General features: G+C 37.8%; 1 protein-coding gene across 2 annotated transcripts in view; it reads left to right on the top strand.

Moving 5' to 3' along the window:
* The window catches only part of prkacba (protein kinase, cAMP-dependent, catalytic, beta a), a 143,300-nt gene that overhangs the window by 107,852 nt on the left and 16,757 nt on the right, over positions 1-18,691 (top strand). For both annotated transcript variants that reach the window (XM_028811556.2, XM_028811555.2), the window contains exons 6-7: positions 9,824-9,950; positions 13,546-13,641. In XM_028811556.2, coding sequence (XP_028667389.1) covers positions 9,824-9,950; positions 13,546-13,641 — 223 coding nt within the window. The remainder of the gene's footprint in view (positions 1-9,823; positions 9,951-13,545; positions 13,642-18,691) is intronic.

The following is an 18,691-nucleotide window of genomic DNA, read 5'->3' as shown; positions in this document are numbered from 1 at the left end:
GAATTAAAAAAAAAAAAAAAAAGCTAACCTTTACCAGTATCATAAGTTACACCGGCTGTTACAGACTGAAATCAAACTTATGTTGTTATTCTAAAATTGTAAGAATAAGTGCAGTTCATTTCTCGAAGTGGAGCCGTGCGGGATCGAACTCGCCACCCTCTGATTCCCAGTCAGAAGCTGATACCATTACGCCACCGCGGCGATTGCAGTAAGAGTGTCAATGTGGCATGGTAATGCGGCTTTTTTTTTTGTGCAGTTATATTTTTAAATAACAGCGCACATGTTCTCTTATTTGTACCTTTTGTGAAAGTGTTTCTTTGATATATGGACTTCAGGCTTCATACGTTATATAGTTTATGCCTACATTTTGTCATTTACTATTAGAATATGAAAAACGTTTCTGTTTTAAAAATGTGTTTGCACAGACTACTGAACGGAACGGAACACACATGAAATGCGTGTATTCCAAATAACACTATATTATTTCCACTCTGAAACTCCACTTCAATCCCACATAATCAAATCAAGGCAAGGCATGAGCTAGGAGAAATTCGTTCGAAGTCGGTGGGGGGATGGAATAGCTGGCTGCTAGTAGCTTTTGTTTATCAGCACATTTAGATGACAAAGGACTCTAGCGGAGAGGTGCAAACGGATTTAAGACGCGATTTAAGGTGGGACGGATTTACGAGTTTTTTCGTAGGCTCTGGTAATTCTAGTGTTAATACAAGTAACGAGTGGAGGACAGAGGAGCCTCTTACAGAAGAAGTTACAGGTCTGTGAGAGCCAGAAATCTTGCTTGTTTGTAGGTGACTAAATACTTATTTTTCACCATAATTTGCAAATAAATTCTTTAAAATCAGACAATGTGATTTTCTGGATTTTTTTTTCTCATTTTGTGTCTCATAGTTGAGGTATACCTATGATGAAAATTACATGCCTCTCTCATCTTTTTAAGTGGGAGAACTTGCACAATTAGTGGCTGACTAAATACTTTTTTGCCCCACTGTATATGTGTATATATATATATATATATATATATATATATATATATATATATATATATATATATATATAATATATATATATATCTATACACTGCCTGGCCAAAAAAAAAAGTCGCCACCTGGATTTAACTAAGCAAATAGGTACGAGCCTCCTATTGGATAATTACTGCATGGGCGATTATCTTTCAGCTGGCAACAAGTTATTTAACACCAACTGGTGCAATGAGTTGCTTCTCATTTCTTAAACAACCATGTCAAAAGACCCATCTCGTGGGCGTGGAAAAGATGTTAGTCTGTTTGAGAAGGGTCAAATCATTGGCATGCATCAAGCAGAGAAAACATCTAAGGAGATTGCAGAAACTACTAAAATTGGGTTAAGAACTGTCCAACGCATTATTAAAAACTGGAAGGATAGTGGAGACCCATTGTCTTCGAGGAAGAAATGTGGCCGGAAAAAAATCCTGAATGATCGTGATCGGCGATCACTTAAACGTTTGGTGAAATCAAATCGAAGAAAAACAGCAGTAGAAGTCAGGTCTATGTTTAATAGTGAAAGTAAGAGCATTTCCACACGCACAATGCGAAGGGAACTCAAGGGATTGGGACTGAACAGCTGTGTAGCCGTATAAGAAAACCACTAATCAGTGAGGCAGACCGGGAAAAAAAGGCTTCAATTTGCTAGGGAGCATAAAGATTGGACTCTGGAGCAATGGAAGAAGGTCATGTGGTCTGATGAGTCCAGATTTACCCTGTTCCAGTGTGATGGGCGCATCAGGGTAAGAAGAGAGGCAGATGAAGTGATGCACCCATCATGCAAGATCTTGGTAAAAAATTAATACAACACTGGATGGAACTAAATCTTGTGACATTGCAGAAGCTTATCGAAACAATGCCACAGCGAATGCGTGCCGTAATCAAAGCTAAATGCGGTCCAACGAAATATTAGTGTGTGTGACCTTTTTTTTTTGGTGGCGACTTTTTTTTTTGGCAAGGCAGTGTATATATGTATATATATATATATATATATATATATATATATATATATATATATATATATATATATATATATATATATACGAGCTGTATATACCCGGCGTTGCCGGGGCAGAAGTAACCTAATCGGTCAAACACTTACATATATACCAAAGTAAACCTAATCGGTCAAACAGTTACATATATAAAAAAAGCGAACCTAATCGGATAAACAGCTTCATATATACAGAAGCGAACCTAATCGGACAAACAGCTAATCTATATACATAAGCAAAACCTAATTGGTCAAACAGTTACATAAATACAAAAGCAAACCTAATCGATGAAACAGCTTCATATATACAGAAGCGAACCTAATTGGTCAAACAGTTATGCATGTGCAGAATAATTTTACAAAGATTATGCGTGTTAACAATCATTAAAAAGAAAAGATTGAGGAACTCTTCTTCTATATGTGATGAAGCTGGATGAAGCTGACTTGACGAAGACGTACGTGGCATAGATTGGTTTTTCTAAAACAGAAGAAAAAAATGAGTATCTATTATTATTTTAAATTACAATGAAAATGAGAACCTTGATTAGAGATAGATTATCCGTATTAAAATATGTGCATGAATAAACTTTTGCTAACTCTCTAGCAAAAGTTTATTCATACAAATTGGCATGGGATGGCTTTGTGAAAAAGTAAAAATTAGATAAAAATAAATTGAGAATGCGTACTTCGATTTGACTGAGATTATCTGTAATGATGAAAAAAAAGTTTAGTATGTTTTTTTTTCCATACGGGAAGGATGTAAAACCTTACATAGGCACCCTTCAGCCTGTACTGAAGGGTACTGTCAGATTCTTACTGACTAAAAAACACCCTTTTTATTCCACAGCTACCCCAAAAACCACTATTAGGCATTACTTTGGGGTGGCAGTAGTTTAGTTATGAAACAGCTGGGTCCTGAAAAAAATCTGTCTTATTAGTGGCTTCATCACATATAGAAGAACAGTTCCTCAATCTTTTCTTTTTAATGATTGTTAACACGCATAATGTTTGTAAAATCATTCTGCACATGCATAACTGTTTGACCAATTAGGTTCGCTTCTGTATATATGAAGCTGTTTGACCGATTAGGTTTACTTTGGTATATATGTAAGTGTTTGACCGATTAGGTTACTTCTGCCCCGGGCAACGCCGGGTATATACAGCTCGTATACATATATATACATATCTACATATACACATGTACATATATATACACACACATACATAAACACACACATAAGACTTACTGAGTGAAACGGGCTTTCATTGACAATCATGTTACGTTATTTTTAAAATGTTTCCTTTTTTTTTTTCATAACCTCTTTAACACACTACTTCTCCGCTGCGAAGCGCAGGTATTTTGCTAGTATATATATATATATATATATACATATACACACATACATGCAGTTTTAATAACACAGAAATCAATATAAACATTAACATCATTATCATATGAGAATATGAAGTAATATATAAGAAGCACATTTCATATAAATATAAATTATTAAACAGTAAAATCTTCTTCTGTAATTTGCTACCCGTGGCAATTTGTGTGTCTGTCCAGGATTTTAAATGACCTGTAGCTCGCAAACCGTTGCACCTATACACTTGAAATGTGGTACACATATAGTACGTCACGTCTACTATCCGCTTTATGGGTGATGATTGTTTTAGTCTTTTTATCTTTATTTTATTTTATTGTACAATCAAGTCCTATCTGCGCACAGCAGGGCAGCCGTGGGCGGATGCGTATGGTGTATTCACTCGATGTTATCGTGCATTGCGCTGTCAGTGGTATTTTGATAAAAGAATTTGAACAACATATAAGAAGCGTATAAATTATTAAACAGTAAAACATTAACATTTAAGAAGTAAAGTTACATTAAGTACTACTGCTGTGCCTTCGGGTATACCTCATTTTTTGTTTGCCCATTACATGCTTAAATGTATACATTTTTTGGTGCACCTACCCGAGAACACGCGACATATAACCGAGCGTGGGAGAAGCATGGATTTTAAACACGCGTTGAGTTGATGTGCTGGTCTCCCTCGTGAAATAACTGGTAATGTTTGACTAAAATCTACAGCGAGTAAAACGACATTAGCTCCTATTTTTTTTTTTACGATCTCTGAGATGTTGCTTTTTTCGGTTCAAGGCTTCATAAGCTCTTTTATGTTGTATGGTGTACTTATCCCAAACCATCATCTTTGAATGTTGCAAGACTTTCGCCTTGTATGTAGATCGGGGTAATTACATTCATTGCATTCCTAGTCTGAATCACAATGTGATTGTATGGGTGGTTACCTGGCACTGTAGGGTTGCCACCCGTCCTTTAAAATACGGAATCGTGCCGCGTTTGAGAATGAAATTGCGCGTCCCGTTTTGAATCAATACTGGACGGGATTTATGCCGTATTTTTTTTATCATTTTTTTTTTAAAGCAGCGTCTCATGCAAATCATCCCACACGCATTTTATGAAGATGCCTCCTTTCCTACTTTTGATTGGGTAATATTTGATGTCATCGTTAGTTTGATTGGTGTTTTTAACTGTCCAGTGAGTAGGGCGTGTCTTTCAACGGAATGAAAAAAAGGCCCACCCGACGACCCACCCATTCCATTTTTATATATATAGATATATATATATATATATATATATGTATATGTATAGATGTGTGTGTATATATATATATGTGTATATGTATATGTGTGTATCCATCCATCCATCCATTTTTCCAACCCGCTGAATCCGAACACAGGGTCACGGGGGTCTGCTGGAGCCAATCCAGCCAACACAGGGCACAAGGCAGGGAACCAATCCTGGGCAGGGTGCCAACCCACCGCAGGACACACACAAACACACCCACACACCAAGCACACACTAGGGCCAATTTAGAATCACCAATCCACCTAACCTGCATGTCTTTGGACTGTGGGAGGAAACCGGAGCGCCCGGAGGAAACCCACGCAGACACGGGGAGAACATGCAAACTCCACACAGGGAGGACCCGGGAAGCGAACCCGGGTCTCCTAACTGCGAGGCAGCAGCGGTACCACTGCGCCACCGTGCCGCCCTATATGTGTGTGTATAAATATAATTATATATATATATGTACACACATATATACACACATATATATATATGTATATATAATATACAGTACTGTGCAAAAGTTTTAGGCAGGTGTGAAAAAATGCTGTAAACAAAGAATGCTTTCAGAAATATAAATAATAATTGTTTATTGTTATCAATTTACAAAATGCAAAGTGAGCGAACAAAAGAAAAATTTAAATCAAATCAATATTTGGTGTTACTACCTTTTGCCTTCAAACCAGCATCACTTCTTATAGGTACACTTACACAAAGTCAGGGATTTTGTAGGATTATAGTCAGGTGTATGATCAACCAATTATACCAAACAGGTGCTAATGATCATCAATGTCACACGTAGGTTGAAACACAGTCATTAACTCAAACAGAAACTGCTGTGTAGGAGGCTTAAAACTAGGTGAGGAACAGCCAAACTCTGTTACCAAGGTGAGGTGGTGGAAGACAGTTTCATGTCATGACAAGATTGAGCACAGCAACAAGACACAAGGTAGTTATACTGCATCAGCAAGGTCTCTCTCAGACAAAGATTTCAAAGCAGACTGGGGTTTCAAGATGTGTTGTGCACGCTCTTTTGAAGAAGCAAAAAGAAATGGGCAACATTGAGGATCATAGACGCAGTGGTCGGCCAAGGAAACTTAGTGCAGCAGATGAAAGACACATCAAGCTTATTACCCTTTCGAAATCGGAAGATGTCCAGCAGTGCCATCAGCTCAGAACTGGCAGAAACCAGTGGGACCCAGGTACACCCATCTACTGTCCGGAGAAGTCTGGCCAGAAGTGGTCTTCATGGAAGAATTGCAGCCAAAAAGCCATACCTCCGACGTGGAAACAAGGCCAAGCGACTCAAGTATGCACGAAAACATAGGAATTGGGGTGCAGAAAAATGGCAGCAGGTTCTCTGGACTGATGAGTCAAAATTTGAAATATTTGTCTGTAGCAGAAGGCAGTTTGTTCGTCGAAGGGCTGGAGAGCAGTACAATAATGAGTGTCTGCAGGCAACAGTGAAGCATGGTGGAGGTTCCTTGAACGTTTGGGGCTACATTTCTGCAAATGGAGTTGGAGATTTGGTCAGGATTAATGGTGTTCTCAATGCTGAGAAATACAGGCAGATACTTATCCATCATGCAATACCATCAGGGAGGCGTATGATTGGCCCCAAATTTATTCTGCAGCAGGACATCGACCCCAAACATACAGCCAAAGTCATTGAGAACTATCTTCAGCGTAAAGAAGAACAAGAAGTCCTGGAAGTGATGGTATGGCCCCCACAGAGCCCTGATCTCAACATCATTGAGTGTGTCTGGGATTACATGAAGAGACAGAAGGATGTGAGGAAGCCTACATCCACAGAAGATATGCGGTTAGTTCTCCAAGATGTTTGGAACAACCTACCAGCCGAGTTCCTTCAAAAACTGTGTGCAAGTGTACCTAGAAGAATTGATGCTGTTTTGAAGGCAAAGGGTGATCACACCAAATATTGATTTGATTTAGATTTCTCTTTTGTTCATTCACTGCATTTTGTTGATTGATGAAAATAAATGATTAACACTTCCATTTTTGAAAGCATTCTTTGTTTATAGCATTTTTTCACACCTGCATAAAACTTTTAGACAGTACCGTATATGTATATGTGTGTATGTATATATATACTAGCAAAATACCCGCGCTTCGCAGCGGAGAAGTAGTGTGTTAAAGAGGTTATGAAAAAAAAAAGGAAACATTTTAAAAATAACGTAACATGATTGTCAATGTAATTGTGTTATCATTGTTATGAGTGTTGCTGTGTTTTATATATATAAAATACACACACACACATATAAACATATATATACATATACATATACACATATATATACATATCTACATATATATATATATATATATATACATATACACATCCACATATCAACATATATATATATATACACATATATATACACACACACACGGTTTATGGGTGATGATTGTTTTACTCTTTTTATGTTTATTTTATTTTATTGTAGAATCAACTCCTATCTGCGCACAGCAGGGCAGCCGTGGGCGGATGCGTATGGTGTATTGACTCCATGTTATCGTGCATTGCGCTGTCAGTGGTATTTTGATAAAAGAATTTGAAGAACATATAAGAAGCGTATAAATTATGAAACAGTAAAACATTAAAATTTAAGAAGTAAAGTTACATTAAGTACTACTGCAGTGCCTTCGGGTATACCTCATTTTTTGTTTGCCCATTACATGCTTAAATGTATACATTTTTTGGTGCACCTACCCGAGAACACGCGACATATAACAGAGCGTGGGAGAAGCATGGATTTTAAACACGCGTTGAGTTCATCTGCTGGTCTCCCTCGTGGAATAACTGGTAATGTTTGACTAAAATGTACAGCGAGTAAAACGACATTACCTCCTATTTTTTTTTTTTACCATCTCTGAGATCTTGCTTTTTTCGGTTCAAGGCTTCATAAGCTCTTTTATGTTGTATGGTGTACTTATCCCAAACCATCATCTTTGAATGTTGCAAGACTTTTGCCTTGTATGTAGATCGGGGTAATTACATTCATTGCACTCCTAGTCTGAATCACAATGTGATTGTATGGGTGGTTACCTGGCGCTGTAGGGTTGCCACCCGTCCTTTAAAATACGGAATCGTGCCGCGTTTGAGAATGAAATTGCGCGTCCCGTTTTGAATCAATACTGGACGGGATTTATCCCGTATTTTTTTTATCGTTTTTTTTTTTAAAGCAGCGTCTCATGCAAATCATCCCACACGCATTTTATGAAGATGCCTCCTTTCCTAGTTTTGATTGGGTAATACTTGATGTCATCGTTAGTTTGATTGGTGTTTTTAACTGTCCAGTGAGGAGGGCGTGTCTTTTAAGTACAGTCTGCAAAGTGTTGGCACTGAGATGTTGCGTCAGCGCCATTGTTGAAGCCCCTAACGTTGCGGTCAGCAAGTCGGCTAACATCCGCCATGTGCCGTCTTTCAGTTGCGAGAAGCAGATCATAGAATGGTTGAAACTGTTGCCCCTAACGTTGCGCCACGGCGTGTGGTTCGTTTATACCTCGTGTCTTCTCATTAAACTTTTATCTCGCGAATATGTTATTGCAATCCGCAGCGGGAGCGTTTCTATAAACTTAATTTAAACTTACGTTTTACACCGTGCTTTGTTTCCCTTATGAACATGCTTGTATGCTTAACTCGCTCCGTTCTCAATTGTTTAATAAATTTTTTGCTCTTCGCTGTTTGCGGCTGTTCCTCCATTTCCCCCTACTTCGTTGTTTTATCTCGCGAATATGTTATTGCAATCCTTAACGGGAGCGTTTCAATAAACTGATTGAAAATAGTTTTGCATTTACCTTTTTAGTAAAAGGCGAGCTTTTAAGCCTGAGAAATCACCGCGTAAATGCACACGTTTAATTGGACATGTGTTAATATGTATGGTTACACAGTATTAAAAGACAGTGAACAACGTCAGTTACCTTTGTTCCCGCGTTTGATAAAAGGTGAGCTTTTAAGCCTGAGAAATCACCCCGTAAATGCACACGTTTAATTGCACATGTGTTAATATGTATGCTTACACAGTATTAAAAGACAGTCAAAAATTAACGTCATTTACCTTCGTTCCCGCGTGTGACTCGTGCTGTAAATCTCTTCCTTGTTTTCAGTTCACGTGATTACGTAGGAGGCGTGATGACGCGATACGTGACTCCGCCTCCTCCATTACAGTGTATGGACAAAAAATATGTTCCAGTTATGACCATTACGCTTTGAGTTTCGAAATGAAACCTGCCTAACTTTTGTAAGTAAGCTGTAAGGAATGAGCCTGCCAAATTTCAGCCTTCCACCTACACGGGAAGTTGGAGAATTAGTGATGAGTCAGTCAGTGAGTGAGTGAGTCAGTCAGTCAGTGAGGACTTTGCCTTTTATTATTATAGATATGTGTATATATGTATATATATATATATATATATATATATATATATATATAATATAATATAATATAATATAGTGTGTGTGTGTATTACATACATTTTTTTTTTCCCAAAATTGTATTTTATCTCATCTTACCAAACTGTATTTTCCCTCATCTTTTGTAGAATTGTGCTTCATTGGTGTTAGCGTTTTTGTTGTCTTGTTTGGTTAATTTATGAGCAAAAATAAGTAGTGAGAAAAACATTCAGCCATTTGTCTGTTCTTTAACTGGTGGATAAATGTTTTCCTAATAGCCTTATTGCTTCTGTAGAACAAGCATGAACTAATTGTCTACATGTATGTAATATCTTCTCATTAAGGAAGCTAATCATAAATTACTGGGAACTTACTGTAATAAGAAGCCCCAAAACAAAATTTTTTGATGTCCGAGGAAACATTTTAAACAATGCTATATACTGATTAACAGCAAAATGGCTTTAAAAATAAACGGCATTTCAGGAATACAGACATCAAAACATTTGCCACTATTTATACTCTATCTGAGGTACTTATTCCTCAGAAATTGTGATCGAAACTGTGTATTCCTTTAATAAAATAGTATAATATTCTTTGTGATATATGTATTCTTTTTTGAAACATTTTATTTTTAATTTAAAGTATTTGAGCTTTATTTAAGGGCATTTTGTAAAAAATGAAAGCTGGAAATAGTAACTGAATGTGTGTTTATCTTTTGTTTCCATCCTAGTGAACCACATGCACGATTTTATGCAGCTCAGATAGTGCTGACATTTGAGTACCTCCATTCATTAGACCTCATCTACAGAGATCTAAAGCCTGAAAATCTTTTAATTGATCAACATGGATATATTCAGGTATGAAGCTACTAAATGCCAGTGGATACTCCACTTATCCAACTGATCGTTTTACTTTTGTTAGAAGTAGGACTGTACGATATTGGTAAAAAATTAAATCTCAGTTTTCTGGGACTTTGATGATAATGATAATTAGATAATATTTTGCATCTTTTAAAAACATGTTTGTAAAAGTCTTATTGATGTAGTTTGGTATTCACAATAGGATATTAATTGTAGCTTTTTAATAAGATTAATGGAAACAACAATTAAGGAAAACAGGTCTTATTTATTTGCTTAAAACTTAAGTAAACTAATACAAAATCATTAAAATCACTAGTCAAAGTATTACTATGATCAAACTTGGCAAGTATGAGTAAACCATTTCAAAGGAGCCTACATGATTTACAGAAAAAATTGCACTAAGACCAACAAAACTATTATTATCAGAGAATTTTAAACAGTAACTTGCCCTTATTATAAACAATATATGAATAAAATAAACTACTAATCATAATTGAACTACATGATATGAACATTATAGTCTGGATGAACATAAACTGCTGTGCTGTAAGGTGAATGGCACAGCATACATACAATCGCAAAAATCTAATGTACTATAGTGTAAAAATCTAAACTTCTGCCAAATACTGCACAGCAAAAAAAAAACAAACAATATAGCATTTAAAACCAAGTTCTCTCATATATTACACAAAAATACAAAAAGCTAACATTTTTAAACAAATTACTAACTTCAGGTTCTGTCCAGCACAAAGAAAATTATTCAGAGGAAACTTCTAGTTGTGTGACAGAAACACTGGTTTGTCCACAGCATCTGGCTTCAAAGCAGCATGGTTACATGTTAAAACAGTTAGTTCGGGGCTGAAAGCCCTCTCAGAAGAGCTGCTTGAGGCAGGGATGCACAGGTACTTCTTTGCGCAATTTGGGAAAAATGTGCTTTTTGTGTTTTCCGCTACTCAAATTCATTTACATCGCTGTTCAACACAGGCACCATCAAGTAGCTCTTGAACTCTTTTCCAAGGCCATTGTGCAGAAACTCTCCTTCTCTGAATTCCTGTATATACAGTATTTCACAAAAGTGAGTACACCCCTCACATTTTTGTAAATATTTTATTATATCTTTTCATGAGACAACACTGAAGATATGACACTTTGATACAATGTAAAGTAGTCCGTGTACAGCTTGTATAACAGTGTAAATTTGCTGTCCCCTCAAAATAACTCAACACACAGCCATTAATCTCTAAACCACTGGCAACAAAAGTGAGTGCACCGCTAAGTGAAAATGTCCAAATTGTGCCCAATTAGCCATTTTCTCTCCCCGGTATCACGTGACTCGTTAGTGTTACAAGGTCTCAGGTGTGAATGGGGAGCAGGTGTGTTAAATATGGTGTTATCGCTCTCATACTGGTCACTGGAAGTTCAACATGGCACCTCATGGCAAGGAACTCTCTGAGGATCTGAAAAAAAAAATTGTTGCTCTACATAAAGATGGCCTAGGCTATAAGAAGATTGCCAACACCCTGAAACTGAGCAGCAGCACGGTGGCCAAGACCATATAGCGGTTTAACAGGACAGGTTCCACTCAGAACAGGCTTCACCATGGTCGACCAAAGAAGTTGAATGCACATTCTCATCATCATATCCAGAGGTTGTCTTTTGAAAATAGATGTATGAGTGCTGCCAGTATTGCTGCAGAGGTTGAAGGGGTTGGGGGTCAGCCTGTCAGGGCTCAGACCATACGCTGCACATTGCATCATCCAATGCAAATTGGTCTGCATGGTTGTCGTCCCAGAAGGAAGCCTCTTCTAAAGATGATGCACAAGAACGCCCGCAAACTGTTTCTGAAGACAAGCAGACTAAGGACATGGATTACTGGAACCATGTCCTGTGGTCTGATGAGACCAAGATAAACTTATTTAGTTCAGATGGTGTCAAGTGTGTGTGGCGGCAACCAGGTGAGGAGTACAAAGACAAGTGTGTCTTTCCTGCAGTCAAGCATGATGGTGGGAGTGTCATGGTTTGGGGCTGCATGAGTGCTGCCGGCACTGGGGAGCTATAGTTCATTGAGTGAACCATGAATACCAACATGTACTGTGACATACTGAAGCAGAGCATGATCCCCTCCCTTCAGAACCTGGGCCGCAGGGCAGTATTCCAACATGATAACAACCCTAAACACACCCCCAAGACAACCACTGCCTTGCAAAAGAAACCGATGGTAAAGGTGCTGGACTGGCTAAGCATGTCTCCAGACCTAAACCCTATTGAGCATCTGTGGGGCATCCTCAAACGGAAGGTCTCTAACATCCACCAGCTCCGTGATGTCGTTGTGGAGGAGTGGAAGATGATTCCAGTGGCAACCTGTGAAGCTCTAGTGACCTCCATGCCCAAGAGAGTTAAGGCAGTGCTGGAAAATAATGGTGGCCACACAAAATATTGACACTTTGGGCACAATTTGGATATTTTTCACTTAGGGGTGTACTCACTTTTGTTGCCAGCAGTTTAGACATTAATGGCTGTGTGTTGTTATTTTGAGGGGACAGCAAATTTACACTGTTAAACAAGCTGTACACGGACTACTTTACATTGTATCAAAGTGTCATATCTTCAGTGTTGTCCCTTGAAAAGATAAAATAAAATGTTTACAAAAATGTGAGGGGTGTACTCACTTTTGTGAGATACTGTATATATTTTTTTAATAACTGCTAAGAGACCTTTTTTTCCTTTTTTGCTCCATCCATTGTGTCATTACAGCAGGGCGTGGAGGTGGGGAGTTTTTTAAATAATGAAAGAAAAAAAAAAGTGCTTTGGAATCAAGGTCCCCCAACCAAAATGGCTTGTAAAATAAAACATGCCCATTAGGCATATGCTTCTTAAAGAAATAAAAAATAAATTCGTTCAAACTGAATTTTTTTTTTTTTTGCCCTGACAACTACATACAGGGCTTCATACTGGATCAATTTCACTTCGTAGATGGTGAATCAAGTTATTTGTCAGGTTGTCTTTAGTGGCAAACGATTTCCAACATAGTTTGCAGATTGCCATCTTTAAGCAACATCCGTTTTTTAGAAGCCAAACCACCTCCACGCGAATAAGGATGATCTGTGTCTTGTAATTAAATCTAACGACGTAGATTGTGAGGCTGTTTATCCCCTGGCTCCGTTTGCTCGCTCAGTTTTAGGCAGCTACACTAGCTTCACTTGTGGTGCGCTGACCATGCTCTTGCGAGCAATAGGTTACATGAGACAGTGAATGCATGGACTCTCAAGGCATGTTTTTGATTGTTTTTTGCAAAGTCAATGACATACTCTATAATTTCAGCTTGCATATCATTTAAACAATAATTAAGATATTATCATAGACAATACATAGACTCCTAGGTAGCAGGAATATTTAATATCTAATCTGTTTATTTTTCAGACTGTTTTATATTTAAATCAGTTGTTTTTTTTTTTTTTGTTGTTTTTTTTTTCAAGTATAGTCAACATGTATGAGCAGCAGATTTTAATTCTTTAAATTCTTTAGCTTGTCTCAGACCTTTTGTGTATCGCTTACTTTTTTGTTTTTATCTTACAATTTGCGGTTGTTTTAGGTCACAGATTTTGGCTTTGCCAAAAGAGTAAAAGGGAGAACATGGACATTGTGTGGCACTCCAGAGTACTTGGCTCCAGAGATTATTCTCAGCAAGGTAACAAAATACCTTTTTGGTTATTTGGAGAACTATTGCTATGTAAAGTAATATGCAAAATCATAATTCATTATCATGGTTTCCAAAGGATTCATACCTGTTTTGAACTTTATTTCTGAATTTATGTTGTGTCAGTGCTACACATGATATTGTGCAAGCGGGTGCGACATTTTGTCTATATTGCATTTTCTTGAACTTTTTACACTTTTTTTGGCTTTGTGTTTTATTGCACTTATAAAAGGATAGTCTTCCTTTAAGTCTCTAGAAGTTTACAACTTTACAACACTTTTTTATGAAGATTTGGGTAAACAATGTTCAGAGAAAGAACATCTGAAGGTGGGAATAGAGCATGGAGAAAAAACCATAACAGAAATTTGGTGGTTTTAGTGAGAGATGGGCATCTACAGTATTTAAAGCAGAACACCCTTGGCAACAGAAGTAGAAAGGAAAACCAAAGTGGGAATATATGTCTTAAAGCCTGCATAATCCTGTGCTATGTGTAAAATAGAAGATGAAAGGAAGTTGTTAAGGCTTGCCATTGATACTTATTCAGAAATTATTAAAGAGAGCATTCTGATTATGTAATTTCAGCGATGAGTAGATCTTCTTTTCATAAAAGTATCAAATTTAAACAGCTGAATATACACTGCCTGGCCAAAAAAAAAAGTCGCCACCAAAAAAAAAAGGTCACACACTTTAATATTTCGTTGGACCGCCTTTAGCTTTGATTACGGCACGCATTCGCTGGGGCATTGTTTCGATAAGCTTCTGCAATGTCACAAGATTTAGTTCCATCCAGTGTTGCATTAATTTTTCACCAAGATCTTGCATTGATGATGGTGCACTAGGCATGATAGGTGCATCACTTCATCTGCCTCTCTTCTTACCCTGATGCGCCCATCACTCTGGAACAGTTAATCTGGACTTATCAGACCACATGACCTTCTTCCATTGCTCCAGAGTCCAATCTTTATGCTCCCTAGCAAATTGAAGCATTTTTTTCCGGTTTGCCTCACTGATTAGTGGTTTTCTTACGGCTACACAGCTGTTCAGTCCCAATTCCTTGAGTTCCCTTCGCATTGTGCGTGTGGAAATGCTCTTACTTTCACTATTAAACATAGACCTGAGTTCTACTGTTGTTTTTCTTCGATTTGATTTCACCAAACGTTTAAGTGATCGCCGATCACGGTCATTCAGGATTTTTTTCCGGCCACATTTCTTCCTCGAAAACGATGGGTCCCCACTATCCTTCCAGTTTTTAATAATGCGTTGGACAGTTCTTAACCCAATTTTAGTAGTTTCTGCAATCTCCTTAGATGTTTTCTCTGCTTGATGCATGCCAATGATTTGACCCTTCTCAAACAGACTAACATCTTTTCCACGCCCACAAGATGTGTCTTTCGACATGGTGGTTTAAGAAATGAGAAGCAACTCATTGCACCACTTGGGGTTAAATAACTTGTTGCCAGCTGAAAGATAATCGCCCATGCAGTAATTATCCAATAGGAGGCTCGTACCTATTTGCTTAGTTAAATCCAGGTGGCGACTTTTTTTTTGGCCAGGCAGTGTATTATCACAGTTGCTGGGATTTTTAAACGGTATTATCAATAAGGCATACAGTGCCAAAAAAAAAATTCAGTAAGAATCCATTTGGAAGAAAGTATATTTTTGATCCTGAGTTGAATTTGGCACAAAATTAATGTTCACTGGTAAACCTGGAAGAATAGACCAGTATTTAGTATGTACTTGGTTAATGTTTTATATTTTACCCACAGATGCTGTATCTACCATTCCAGATAATTTTAAAATTTAAGGTTACTAGGGGGCTTCGCCCCCTGCTCGCTTCGCTCGCCAACCCCTGTGTTTGGTTTTCTGGATACACACTTTTAAGATTTTTTTTTCTTTGAATTGCTGCTATTTCATTAGTTTCACTTTTATTTCAGAACTTCTGTAAAAACAATATTTGTAATCTTGCGAGTCCCAATATGCTGAATCTTTTTAATGAGGTCAGGATAGGTTTCTCTGTTTGGAATTTCAGCACAGACAAAACGATCTACATCATCAGCAGTTAATTTTTTTTTTTTTACAAAGTAAAAACATAAGTAGAGTTCTGCATTGGACTCCTGTCTGTAAAGTCTTGCTATTGTCCTCTCACGGTTCCAAAAGTACATAAGGTTACCAAGGTGATACCCCAGCTTTTGTCAAGGTTTTTGTACAAGGGCTAGACAGAACGTTTTTGACTCCTGGGGTAAATGTAGTTTTTTAAATAAGCAGACAGATAAATATATATACATGAACAAAGTAACCAATAAATGCATGTGCCGTAAACTCCATTTTTGAAATTCTCAAGATTCTTTATTTGTCACATGCGTAGTTACACAGGACAACACGCAGTGAAATGCATCCTGATCCGCTTATCAAAAACTGTGCAAAGTTAAAAGAATATCAGTTAAATTAACAAAAAGTCATAGATTGAAAGATAACAGTATAGTAGAACATAATAAATAAGTAAAATTATGTGAATAAAGTAGAATTAAGTGTTAAGGTGCAATAGTGTAGCAATTATTGTGCAAAACCAAAGTTTGACTGGTGCATAGTTAAATGAGGCAGTTGGTTTGTTTGCGCTACTACAATCTTTACTTTTTTTTATATTTTCTAATTTTCCTACTTTCATATCCTTTAACTTTCTCCACATGTGTATAGCGCGTTTTTTTTTTTTGTTTGTTTGTTTGTTTGGTTTTTTTTTAGTCTGTCTGATTTCACTGGTTTCATAGTCTCTAACCTGCTCTGCATGTGTTTAGCGCCAACGTTTGTAAACATCATTATGAAGTTCTACTTTGTCATTTTACTCATTGTCTTTTAATTCTGAGCCATACAGTACAATACATAGAACAGAATAAATCCTCAATACAGTATAAAAATAAAAATTCTAGAAGTACGGAATAGAATTTCACATTAGATGATATCACATAATATGATTTGGATTTGTTTTAAGTCCTGGAGACCTCATTCATCAAGCTGCCTCCCCCATTTTGCCATTCCACATCTGAAATAGCGCTAATCCGATGAAAGGACCCCTCATTTCCACGTCCCCATTCATCAGGGATGACTTTACCTTAGGCAGGCAACCTACAATTTAAAGAGATTGTTATTTTCTTGTGAATTGTTACATATGCATTATTTTCACTTTTACTTTAAAAACTTTTGTGAAAACAATACTTGTTTCTTTATTTCCTGCCCCGCGCGAGGATACATCTCTTTCTTCACAGACGTATAATACTGCTCGTGTTGTGAAGGGTGTTGTGGCTGAACGAACGCTAAGGATATGTCTTTGGATCATTTGCTGTCTATTTGCTGCTTGCTAGCTGCCTCTTCTGCCTGTCGCATGTCGTTGTTTTAAGAGCTCTGAGCCCACGATGCTTGCCTGCCAAAAGCAATCCAACAACTGCTAGCATAGAGGTCTGTTGACTTGTTTTAAATGATGGCTCACTGCCTGGTCTCGCGTGACGTTGTAAAAGCAATACCTGTCTTTTATTTCTGGCCACGGGCGTGGTTGAATTCTTTCTTGCAGGATGTATAACGCTGCTCGCGTTTCGGTTGGGGTAGCTGCTGCCGCAGCTTTCTCCACATGTGTATAGTGCCGGTTTTTTTTTGGTTTTTTTTGAGCCTTTCTAATTTCCCTGGTTTCATAGTCTCTAACCTGCTCTGCATGTGTTTAGTGTCAACATTTGTAAACGTCTTTATGAAGTTCCATTTTCTTTTACTCATTGTCTTTTAATTCTGAGCTGGATTGGACGTGCTTTTTTTCAGTTCCACTTGTTCCGGGCTGATAATTACTTTCCTTATTTTCTGAATTTGCACCTCAATTAATCTTTTTTGCTCTTTGTTCTGTCCAACGCATTTGAGTCTCTTTACTCCGCACCCGATTGGACGTGCTTTTTTTCCATTTCACTTGTTCCGGGCTGATCATCACGTTCCTTATTTTCTAAATTTGTACCTAGATTATTGTTTTTCTTTTTAGCATTTTTTTCTCTCCATCGCTTTTGGGTCTCTGTTCTCCGCGCTTTTCTTTCTTCTTCGTTTAATCGTCAACATTTTATTTCTACCCTATTCATTTCATTTCTACCGTATTGACCTTATACACTTTATATGTACTGAGAGCCCTGGAACTGTGTGTGCTGCGTGACTGCCTTTACACTACTGATTTGGTTTTTTTGATATTGCTTGTAAGTAGGGTGTGTCTTGCAAGACTCTCATTCTATGTTCCCGTGAGAAGCACCGTGGCAGGTCTCTTTCGTCTCGCAGGTCTTTAAATTATCTTTCGAGAAGATCACGTATCGTAGACTATCAGGACAGGGGACAGGATTTCTTTTTATAATAGAGAGATAACTTATTTTCAAGTAGGGCAGCGGAATGTGGAGGGTTTTTTTAAGTAACTCAATTGGAAACAAAGATGGTGAGGTTTGGTTGTCATTATTCACTTTAATTGCTGGAGCAGATGCTAGCCAAGAGAGATTGACTATGTTCCAGAAATTTAGAGAATACAGTAATCCCTCGCTATATCGCGCTTCGCCCTTCGCGGCTTCACTCCATCGCGGATTTTATATGTAAGCATATTTAAATATATATCGCGGATTTTTCGCTGCTTCGCGGGTTTTTGAGGACAATGGGTCTTTTAATTTCTGGTACATGCTTCCTCAGTTGGTTTGCCCAGTTGATTTCATACAAGGGACGCTATTGGCAGATGGCTGAGAAGCTACCCAACTTACTTTTCTTTCTCTGTCTCTTGCGCTGACTATCTGTGATCCTGACGTAGGGGGTGTGAGCAGGGGGGCTGTTCGCACACCTAGACGATACGGACGCTTGTCTAAAAATGCTGAAAGATTATCTTCACTTTGCTACCTTCTGTGTGCAGCTTTTAAGTATGCTGCACGGTGCTTCGCATACTTAAAAGCTCAAAGGGCACGTATTGATTTTTTATCTGTCTCCTCTCTCTCTGTCTCTTCCTGCTCCTGACGAGGGGGTGTGAGCTGCCGCCTTCAACAGCTTT

This window comes from Erpetoichthys calabaricus, chromosome 10 (genome assembly GCF_900747795.2).
Source record: "Erpetoichthys calabaricus chromosome 10, fErpCal1.3, whole genome shotgun sequence".
NCBI classification, from domain to species: Eukaryota; Metazoa; Chordata; class Cladistia; order Polypteriformes; family Polypteridae; genus Erpetoichthys; species Erpetoichthys calabaricus.
Note: the sequence above shows the minus strand (reverse complement) of the source record. Positions and strands in the feature narration are given on the sequence as shown.